The sequence below is a fragment of the Danio aesculapii genome, chromosome 8, assembly GCF_903798145.1.
Source record: "Danio aesculapii chromosome 8, fDanAes4.1, whole genome shotgun sequence".
In the NCBI taxonomy this organism is placed as follows: domain Eukaryota; kingdom Metazoa; phylum Chordata; class Actinopteri; order Cypriniformes; family Danionidae; genus Danio; species Danio aesculapii.
Window position 1 is genome coordinate 26870798 of NC_079442.1, and position 12132 is coordinate 26882929.

The 12132-nt window shown below is 36.4% G+C and overlaps 1 protein-coding gene across 3 annotated transcripts in view; it reads left to right on the forward strand.

Annotated features, from left to right (window-relative positions):
- kazna (kazrin, periplakin interacting protein a) overlaps nt 1–12132 on the forward strand; it is an 84915-nt gene that overhangs the window by 9095 nt on the left and 63688 nt on the right. For 2 of the 3 annotated variants that reach the window (XM_056463511.1, XM_056463510.1), the window contains exon 2: nt 9963–9998. The exons of the other annotated variant lie outside the window; for it this stretch is intronic. In XM_056463511.1, the coding sequence (XP_056319486.1) occupies nt 9963–9998 (36 nt within the window). The remainder of the gene's footprint in view (nt 1–9962; nt 9999–12132) is intronic. 3 annotated transcript variants of the gene reach the window in all.

Genomic DNA, 12132 nt, shown 5'->3' on the forward strand with positions numbered 1-12132 from the left:
CACACAGGAATTTGTAGCTCCGCCCACTTTTGAAAAGAGGTTTGGGAGCACAAACTCATTTGAATTTAAAGCGACAGTCACCAAAATGGCACAATTAGGATCAAAGCCTAAAATGGGCAGTTTCAATGAGATATAAAGCATTATTTGTGTGGTCTTTTGAGCTGAAAGTTTACATACACACTCTAGGAACATCAGAGACATATTTTACTTCTTGTAAAAAAAGAGGCAGAATAGGTTCCCTTTAAGCAGGCTAAATAATTAGACTCCTGCTTATGTTGCCAACTGGTTAAGACATTTTGATTAAGTATTGATTGCTTAAGTCAACTTGTTTTTAAAAGTAAATCACAGATGTTCGAAGATTATGCCTTAGAAATTTCAACTCAAAATATCACAGATCATTTAAAATCCAATGTTTCATAAGTTTATCCAGGGGCGTAGCAACCGGGGGGGATGGGGGTGATACGTCCCCCTCACTTTTAAAGACAAACCATTTAGAAACAGGTGATTAATAATTATATGAACATGATCTCATACAGCCGCCCCCCCCACTTTTAAAATGTCCGCTATGCCCCTGAGTGTATCTCTTTAAATGCAAACAACCTGCTGATCACTTCACCCTACTTCCAGAAGACCCCACTCTGGAAAAGAAAAACATCTTCATGTTTTAAAGCCTAATCAGTTTAAACTTCTCATATACAGTTTTCTTAGTGCACAGACAGAGTGTACAAAAAGCAAAGTGATATACTGGCATCATGTAGCCTATTTCCTGATACCCTATACTGAGATAGAAGAAAACTCACATTTGAATTAGATTTTGTGCCTTGTAACGTTGCCATTTCTTTACACTCAAAGAGCAGCAATTGATGTGCTGTATATGAAGGTTTTCAGCAAATCAATCATTGCTTTACTGCTCTCTATGGGACATTTTAAAATGGACGGAACTCCATTTAATGGGAACTTGAACCATGTTTTGAATAATGCAGACTTATTATTTTGATGATAATATTGCCCTTTCTGTATGTTCTGATGATGTGGAGTCAGTCTTGAACTATGTTAATATTCACCCCTTATTACCTCATCAGTGATTGTGACTCACTTATTTCCATACAGTCAAACAACAAAACACAGTCTGATTACAAGTGCTTATCGCAAATATGACTGTCACTGATTTGCTTCTCTAAGACACAGCATAGTTCTGAAGTTGTGTGGCATTAAAGGCTGATTTGTGATTACAAAGGCTGGTATTTTGGCTGCAAGTCATAATTACTGAAAATTCTGCCAAGAATTTCTTATTTTAAACTAAAATTTCTAAAAGTTAAACATTGAGCATGTTTATTGCTGTTTAAACAACATGTTCTCTCTCCCAACCCATCACATTGACGCAATCCTCAATTCTGTTTCCTGGGATCCTCAATTCTTAGTCACTTTCATTATGTTACATTTAATTTTTATTAATGCATTTGTAAAAAATATCAATCAAGTCGGCGCAATAACTTAGTGGTTAGCATGCTGACATATGGTGCAGTAGCACTTCAGGGCGTCCAGAGTTTGAATCCCGGCATGAGGACATTTCCCGTCCCTACCCCCTCTCTCTCTCCCACTTCACTTCCTTTCTGAAATACTGTCCTATCAACTTAATAAAGGCAAAAAATAAATCTTAAAAAATATATATATATATGTGTGTGTGTGTGTGTACACTTTGAATATTAAGTTCATTTTACTTAGATATTTGTTGTTGACATTAAAAGTCTCTTATGTCGAATTTTAAACCTGCATACATATATTTTTATGATGTAAAGGGAGTAATGGGTAAATAAAATGTAAGCAGTCGCAAGCTCCAGTGTATCTTCTTCCCATTAGTTGCTCATTTTATTTATTTATTTTATAACTTTTGGTGTTTTTAAGACTTTAAGGAACAATTTTAGATTGCAATGTTCTGTTCTACTATTTATTCAGCTAATTATAAAGTGAAAAGCTGTCTTAAAACCATGTAGAAAATCTGTAAGGCTATAATAGAATCCTATGTGAGAGTCAGGGGTAACATCAGATGCATTCTTATCAGTTTTAGAGCAACTGGTAGTTAACTGGCAGTTAAGGAAATAAAAAAGCTATTTTGTTTTGTTTCCATTGCATCCAATCACATTGTGTTAAATTGAATCCAGTTGAAATCAGATTGTTCAGCATCATGAAAGGTGGGAATCGTATCGGATCTTATCAGTAGCTGTTTCATATACCTTTAATGTATCGTATCTGCCTCACTTCTGAGATGCACATCTATAGTTGATGCTAATAAGAAATGTTTCTTAAACCTATTAGAATAATAAAAGATTATGATGTAGAAAGCTCAGCATTGCCACCACATATTGCATTAACACTGCTCTTATATCAAATCAAGTATATGCAGCCTGGGTATAGATAAACAAGTCACTTCTTTCCAAAACATTATCCAAATCTATGTATGATCGTCAATTAAAATAAATAAATCAGCTATCTTGCTCTCTAAATAGCACCTTCTATTTAAGACTTGCTACAGTTTATATATTTCTTCTGGATTGATGTGTAGCATTTCAAAGGCACCTGCATATTGTACCATAGAACACTTATAATCTGCTATCTTTTGAGAAAATTGCATCTTTCAGTCTCCTGTAAGCATTCATTGAGCAATGAGAATCTGAGAAAGATCAGTCCATTACCTCATTTCTTGATTTTCCCCCTCCCTGTTTTTTTTTTTTTATCCTTTCCCGCAGGTATCCACATGCATGCTAAACTGATGAACGCTCTAGTCATAAATCTTGACTGTCATGTTGGTGATATGTTTGGCTATCACAGTACTGAAGGTATTGTTGGGGTCAGCTGATGCCTGCTGCTCTAATGCCCTTGATTGAGGCTATTTACTCCTCAAGAGCATACAGTTGTCTGATCTCTAAATGAGTCACTTGAATGTGAATATGTGTGTTGCTGTATTTAAACATAATAAATCATGAAGGTAGTCAAGTCTGAAAATAACTTCTTTCCACACTTGCCAACGGCGAATTGAGAAAATGTACAGGCCATTAATAATTCTTACGTACCATGAAATGGTATTTGGCATACATTTATTAAAACATTTATTCATGGGGATTTGTCCTTCAATTAACAAGGACAAGAAGTTAATTAGGGCTACCAAGATTAGTCGAGTTTATCTTTAATGGTGACAATTAAAAATCTATATATTTTTGTTGTCGAATAGTCTTGTATGACCTATTCCAAATCACTGCTCTTTATATTTTGCATATCAACTCTCTTATTGCATGCCTGATTTAGACAACCAGCTCATTAGATGAGCCCCATGCATGAACTGTGTTCCAATTGACATGTCCCTACACAGTGTTCATTGCTTTTTACCCGCTTCATTGCTCTTTACCTAAGCATGAGAAGTGTTCATTCACAGATTTACACAAATGCATTGCCTGCAATGCCATCTTACTAGAGAAGTATGAAGTGTGACATAATATACTTCCATGAATATATACGATAGAAATTCACATATCTAAATAAAATGCCATTTGAATGGAACATACAGTTGAAGTCAGAATTATTAGCCCCCCTGAATTATTAGACCCTCTGTTTATTTTTTTCCCCCAATTTCTGTTTAACAGAGAGAAGATTTACTTAACACATTTTTAAACATCATAGTATTTATAACTCATTTCTAATAACTGATTTTTTTTATCTTTGCCATGATGACAGTAAATAATATTTGACTAGATATTCTTCAAGACACTTCTATACAGCTTAAAGTGACGTTTAAAGGCTTAACTAGGTTAATTAGGTTAACTAGGCAGATTAGGGTAATTAGGCAAGTTATTGTATAATGATGGTTTGTTCTGCAGACTCTCGAAACAAAAATATATAGCTTAAAGAGGCATATAATTTTGACCTTAAAATTGTTTTTAAAAAATTTAAAACTGCTTTTATTCTAGCCAAAATAAAACAAATAAGACTTTCTCCAGAAGGAAAAAAAATATCAGACATACAGTGAAAATTTCCTTGCTCTGTTTAACATCATTTGGGAAATATTTAAAAAAGAAAAAAAAATCAAAGGGGAGGCTAATAATTCTGACTTCAACTGTAAATGGTTCAAAGCTGAAATCATGGCAGAATATCGTCTGGAGCCCACTTATTAGGGCACTTGTGTTTAAATTAGAACAAAAATCTGAAGTGAAATGTGCAGAGCGGTGGGGTGCGAAGACCAATATTGAGAAACGCTGACCTAGGGCTGGGCGATTTGGCCTAAAATTTAAATCTCGATTAATTAAACATTTTTACTCTATTACGATTTATGAACAATTAATTTATTTATTCATTTATTTTTGCTGACAATTTTTGTAAAGTAAATATGCATTTTTTTTCTTTGGTACAAGCTGCTCTTGTCGCTCTGTTTTCTCAGTGTTTACGTTGTCCATGCTCGACATGTTGGCAGAATAATGTAACGGAGCGGGATCATGTGACTTCACACAGTGTAGGAGAAATAATCAAAAAATATGATGAAAAATGAATGAATATCGATTTCAATTACTTTTCGATTAATCACCCAACCCTACGCTGGCCTAAAGTAAAGAGCTGCGAAAATATGATTCATAGTTTGTGCTGTAGATCAAGAACTAATAAAAAGATACATAGAATTTACAAGGTAATGAGTAAAAATTGCAGTCAGAAGTGAACGTCTTTAAGCCTGACATACTTACAAAGGCTGAGTTATACTTCTGTGTCAATTGCATGCCTATGCTCCAGCACAGCCTTCGTGTGGTCGCATAGCCCTCGCCGTTGCCATTGCCGATGCTGACGTGCACCTCTCAAAAAATGTAACTACACGTCGCAATAGCGAAAGCTCTGTGATTGGTCTGCTTGGTAGCGCTGACGAGTGTGGGCGGGACCGAGAGCCGTGTGAACCCGTTGGAGTGATTGTTATCAAGTGTGGAGTCCTGTGAAGGAGCTCCAGATGGAAAGTTTTGTTTTGTTTACCTTATGATTAAAGTTGTTGCACGTCCGCCGGTTCCCACCTCAAAATGAGCGAGTTTGAGCCACTTGTACATTAAGGTAGCATTTAGAAAAAACAAAACACCAGTGAAGAAACTCGACACAGAGGAACATAAACACCTACTGCCAACTAGCATTACAGAAGTGTTATTGCAGAGCAACACAAACAGCGCGCAAAAGTATAAATGCACAGCAACGCTCAAGGTATGCGCCGTGTGTCACGCCGATCACTCCATGCAGAAGTATAGAGGTGTCAAACTCAGTTCCTGGAGGGCTGCAGCCCTGCATAGTTTAGTTGCAACTCTGCTTCAACACACTTGTAGGTTTCAAACAAGCCTGAAGGACTAAATTAGTTTGATCAGGTGTGTTTAATTAGTGTTGGAACTAAACTGTGTAGAGCTGCGGCTCTCCAGGAACTGAGTTTGACACGTGCTTTAAGGGAAGCAGATCACGTGTGTTGTAATTGTAGAAATATCACATTAAATAAACTGTAGCGTTTATGTATAATGAGCCTGTGCTGGTTAAGACAGTTTGTCATTTGATTTAATGAAGAACAACCATCTGAGAGAGGCAGACTATCAGTCCACCAGTTTAACACATTTGGGTGTATTTTAATGTGCGGTGTCGCAGCTCCTAATTAAAATGTTTTCACACTTGCATCCATTGATAGTCAAGTGTTAAAGGCATTGTTCACCCAGAAATAAAAATGTGCTTATGCTCTACTTGTTTCAAACCTATATGAGTTACTTATGTTTCGATGACCAGACCATTCGTTGTAGCCCTATAGACTTCCATAGTAGTTTTTTCCTCTGTTATTAAAGTCACTGGCTACCTACAGTGGTATGGATATCAACAGTTAATGATGAGTGAATGGTTTTCAGTTTTTAGCGACCCATCTTTTTCATTTTGGCTCCCATATACAGTACATCACGTCCATATTCACAGTCAGCTACAGTATAACACATTGGGTTGGATTAGTGAATGTGTGAAAGAGGTTGTAAAGGTGCAGCCTGTTCAACCTTTGCACAGCATATCATTAAACTTCTCAATGAACTCACTTCACTTATACACACATATACACACACACACACACACACACTCTTCAGAGGGTGTCATATTCCACCTGCTGTGTTAGTATGGAAGATCTAGGGCAGCTGACGGGACAGTTTTGCCTCTCGCTCTCTCTCTTTCACTTCTGCCGGGCTACAAAACAGAGGAAAAAAGTTAGTAGCTACTGAATTTTGTCTGCATGTGAGAGCAAATGCATTTGTTGTCGTTCGCACGAAGGCAGTCACTAACCTGTAGAGTATTTGTTTTGCTCTTGGTCATGTAATATGCTCAGCTGGATTTGGATGAATGGCATTTGTTGCAGTCTTTAAACATTTATGTCACTTACTGTGGTGTTTCAGTTCATTTCTTTTGCACCGTTTGAACAGGATCCAGTTGTACTTGTTTTATATGATGCCGGAATCTAGACTGCAGTTACACTGTTAGTGTCTGTGTGTGACTTATATTGAATTTTGGACATTACATTTGCATACTTTTATCAAACAAATGATCCATATATTGTGTTAAGTAGAAGATTAAACCATTTTTTGTTTTGTAAGGATGCAGATTGTGTGTGTTTGCCAGTGTTCACCTTAATGTTAAACACAGATGTCGAGGGCGAGCTTATATCTGTTTACTGTTTGGCATCAGAACTACTGTATGGGGTTACCAGCCAGAGAAAGAAAGTGTGTGTGTGTGTGTATTTAGCTATTTGCAGTAGTCGGAGATGATATGCTTCGGAAATAAACCCTGTAGCCTGCCTACCAACGAGGTTTAAGAGGTTACAGCTAGATGCCAAACTAAGCCTGGACAAACTGAAAGTTTTGGTCAAGGTTTTGGATCATAGAGATTGTGCTCCGCAGTCACAGACTTTCATTTAAATCCCGCTTCTTATTTGATGTCCTGGAGCGAAATCAATTTTCCAATATTTGGGCTGTTGAACCCTAGGTGTTTATCATTGCTTTGCCATCTGGACATTATTTTGCTGGGTTTCATGATGGAAAAGCTCTGCAAATATGTGCGTACTGATCAAAGGAGAGATTTGGGACGGGTATTAACGGGAGGTTAAACAAGGCTAAAAGGCTTCATGAAAAGCACTGACAGTTTTCACGGTGGTCTCTTTACACTTTAAAATCACCGGTGCATTGAAATTTGGCACATGAGAGCTTGGTGAAGGCCTGAAGCTACGGCTGTGAGAGCAACATTGATCGCTTGTCATTCAAGGAATGCACAAGGCCATCAGCAAAGCTTCAGCTGATCGCTTTAAACAGATCTCTCTTTCACTCTTAATGATTTATTTGTGTCTCTTGAAATTCTGAACACTGTAAAAAATGCAGGGTTTCACACAATTCATTCAATTAAGTTAACTTCACAAATTTAAGTGGACTGAACGTGAAACATAAGTTGTCTTTAAAAAATCTCAAGAGCTCATTTTAAGTAAGTAATTTAAACAAGCAGCTAAATCTTAAATTTTCCGCTTGTTAAGCTAATCTTAACACATATTTTGAGTGTTGGTAGCTTATGGTACATTTAAGATGTTCTTCTTCTTTATTTTGATTGGTTTATTTACCAAAATGTGAAATCATTCGCCCCAAAAAGTCCTATCAGCCTCTTTGCTTGTTCCGATCTTCATTCATTCATTCATTTTCCTTCGGCTTAGTCCCTGATTATTAGGGGTCGTCCATCAGAATAAAACGGCAACTATTCCAACAAATGTTTTGCACAGCGAACACTATTCCAGCTGAAACCCAGTACTGGGAAACACCCATATACCGCATATCCTATTCACCCTATTATTGCATACGAGCAGGCGCAGCCATTTGAACCTCTTTGGCTTGAGACTTTTTAGATTCATTTTAGATGTTAAAAACAGCTCGTTCTGCTGCTTGATGTTGCAAACTGACATTCACTTATTATATTATTCTACTTTGTATAGTCATGCACACACAAGTAGTTTGAGCAATTTTTGCCGTTTATTAGCTGAAACAATAGCAAAAACGAGTGCAGTTCCGCATTGAAGGTCGAGAGCACGTCTCAAATGAACCCATGTGAACACGTGGAGAACATGCAAACTCCACACAGAAACTCCAACTGACCCAACTGGGACTCAAACCAGTGACCATCTTGCTGTCAGGCGACAGTGCTAACCACTGAGCCACCGTGCCACCCCTGTTCAGATCTTAATTTTTTTTTCTTCTATGAAAAAGTAATATTACTTGTTTATAAATCACTAAATGGCCCAAGACCTCAATACCTTGCAGATATCTCACTGAATACAAACCTAACAGATCACTCAGATCATTAGGATTAAGTAAATTAGAAATTCCAAGAGGTCCCTCAAAATGATCAGATGTGCTCCAGCAGTTAAATCAAGACTTAAAACCATAGACTGTAAAAAAAATATGGACGTAGTATTCGTGACGTCACCCATAGGTTTCTAAAGAGTGCAAATGAAGCTACAAGTAGTCTATTGCTATTTTGTTTGTGCATCATCATGCCGACCAGGGGTTACCTAAAAAGGGCAAAGAGGCGGAGCGTAAGTGGAGCTACAGAAGCCTGCTAGCACTTTGTTTAGACTGGCTTTTCTTTGGGAGAAACGCTTAATACTTCATTCCCTGCAACTCGTTTGTGTTCTGACCACATGTGCCAGGTTGTATACTATATCAATAAAGTGTTTAGTCTTTTAAAAACACTGTTGTAATACTTTGAGCCACTAAATATTCTTATGATGTTTTTCTACAGTAGGAAAACGTGAATAACTTCCAAACACTTCAAATATAGTCTGTGTTAGTAAATGCAAGGCTATTTATGAAGTACAGGCATAACACTGTGTTTCAGATGACTGTTCTATAGCCTACAGCTAATCAATCTGTCAGATTCTGGTGTGCGTTACAGGTCTAAAGAAAATGATAAATGGCCTTTAAATAAAACAAATACATTTATAGATATGGTATATAAGTATATAATTTCACTCACCTGGGATATGGAGGCCACTTGAATGGTTTGTGAGCACAATTTAGTGCACAGCATGCCATATTATTTGATAATTGTAGAAAATAAGTCCAAAAGGTAATTAACTGTGTAAAGCTACATAAAACAAAATAAAAATATGATGTATATGCCGAATTCAGCAGCTAATCAGCCGGAATCAGCTGAGGTGATGTGAAGGCGACCAGCGAGACCTAGCTGTTTCTCAAGTAGCCACGCCCTTAATTATGCAGACATAATATAACTTAATATAAACTAAACAGATTCATTCTAAAAAAAAATTCACCCCTTTTACAGTTGTCATTAAGTGTAATATTAGCTATATACATCTTTGTACCAGGCTGTAAACACCTTTTTTTTCTGCTGTAAAGTTGGCCATTTTAACATTGGGGTTAATAGAAATGTGCTCTATTTTGGAGCCAGTCCTAGCTGAATTTCAATGAATTGCAGTTTCAGCTACTTCTGTATCAGCTTCATGAGAGAGTGCGGAATGTTGCTGCTTGCTTAAAACACATCTGTTTAGCTGTGCCTTTACTGATTGAGAACTGTGCGATGTCCAACAGATTGCACTATTTGTTTTCCTTTATTTTTCTTTTTTCATTCATTTAAACCCGTTTTAACACAATAAGCTTTTAATCATTTTGATTTGGTTATTTTTGCTATTTATATTTCTTTTATTCTTGTTTATGTAAAGCACTTTGAATTACCATTGTTTATGACATGTGCTAATAAACCTGCCTTGCTTTTCTTCTGTCGAGCATACAAAACTATATTTTGCTGAATGCTGGAAACTGAAAGCCATTTACTTTCATAGTATTTTGTATTCCTTCTATTGAAGTCAAATTTTCCTACTATTGAATTCACCACTGTCCAGCATTCTTCAAGATATCTTCTTTTGTGTTCCACAGAAAAAAAGAAACTCAAAGGTTTGGAGCCACTTGAGGGTGAGTAAATGGGATTCAATTTTCTTTTTTGGGTGAACTATCCTATTAAGAGTCTCTGAAGGTCTTGAGTCTCTTAAGTGGTGCACTCTGATTTAACCATCATAGTCATGGTTAGAAGTGAGTGAAATGCTTGAATGAAATGCTTTTGTCATTTTAGGGACTGTATTTCTTCTAAGTCCGTGCAGGCCAATCTAATTTCATTCAAGTGCCTTTTAACCTTCAATTTGTTTTTGTTCTGTACAAGCAAATCCAGCTTGAATACATGATTTATGCATTCAAGCTTGGGGAATAAATAAGGAAGAACTCATTTTTCTTTGATTTTTTGTTTTTTTTTAATGATAGCTGCATGTACATTGTAACTGTATTACATTATACTGTACATTCTCAATTTTATAGACTGTTTTTAAATGGTTGTCTGTGGTAATGTCATAAAAACTGTGAAATTAAAGCTCAGAGCTGTTCTTACAACTAATAATAAACTCTCAGAAAATTTTAGTACTACTACTACATTACTGGCTATTAACATTGATAGAGAAACATGAATGTGGGAGAATGGGATCCCAAGAAAATGTTCCCATTTGTGTGTGTGTGTGTGTGTCCATATGGTTGACAGCTTAAAATAAGTTTCTATTACTTAATGTTTGTTCATTTACTAACATGAACAACACGTTTATTACAGTTTTATTTTTCTCTGTTAATGTTACTGAATGAAAATTATATTGTAGTCCTTGTTAACTCCATTATTAACCGATTAACAGGATTTTAGCACAAATTCATAAATGTTAAAATGATCACTAATATTAACTAATGGAGCATCATTGTAAAGTGTGTATGTTTTATGCTTATTGCGAGAACACTGACTGCATGAATTTAGCCCAGATTTTCATTCACTGAGAGTTTTGTGGAAATCACTGACGGAGACCAAAATCTGAGGCAAATTGATGGCATATGTGAATGACAGTCATATAGTTTGTACTGTATTTTGAAACATGTGTATTTTCAAAGACACTAACTGAGAGAACCACCAATGCTTCATCTATTATAATGCCATGTCATATTTTCCATGCTAACATATATGTATCTTAAGAGTAAAAAAACAAAATGTTTTAACATGCTATTTAAATCAAATGAATGTTTGTTTGTTGTTTTGCTAGTCAAAGCTATTTATTATTGGATAATTTTGCTGAAAAAACATTTTTGTTTAATGTAATTTGTTTATTTAATTGTAAGTGTAACAGTCAATGATGTTTAGTTTTTGCATCTTGTATTAGTGCCATGTGTATTATTCTGAAGGTGTTTTGTAATTGTGCAAATTACCATGTGTGCAGTTTGTGTTTAAGTTTTAGGCACACAGTTTTTTTTCTTTCTTGTTGAGCATAATTCATATTGTGACTTTCTATTTCACCACCTGTATATTTATGGTAGTGTAGATTTTAAGGTCAAAAGTAGATTTGTAAAATAAATGATATATCAAAATACATTGGGCCCTATCATACACTCACTTTTTTTTTTTTTTTTTGCTCTGCTATTTTCAGACCAGCCCAACCCTAATTTTCATGTTTTGTGACACATTTTTAAATGGCAAATCCATTTGTGCCACTTTGTGGATTAATGGGTGTGCCGATCTATAAAGGAGGTGTATTAAGGCGCATTTTTGACACGTTACTATTTTCATTCATTTATTTTCTTTTTGGCTTAGTCCCTTTAATAATCTAGGGTCACCACAGCGAAATGAACCGCCAACTTATCCAGCATATGTTTTACGCAGCGGATGCCCTTCCAGCTGCAACCCATCTCTGGGAAACATCCATACACACTCATTCACACTCATACACTACGGACAATTTAGCCTACCCAATTCACCTGTACCGCATGTCTTTGGACTATGGGGTAAACCGGAGCAGCCGGAGGAAACCCACGCGAACGCAGGGAGAACATGCAAACTCCACACAGAAATGCCAACTGACCCGGCCAAAGAACCAGCGACCTTCTTGCTCTGAGGCGAGAGCACTACCTACTGCTATTTTGAGGAACTGAAATAGACTGTGCCACTGACCAACTGAAAGCTGGTCTAAAGTCCAGCGCAGAGCGTGTTAATTATGTGCCTATGCTGGTCCAAAACGTGTACACATTG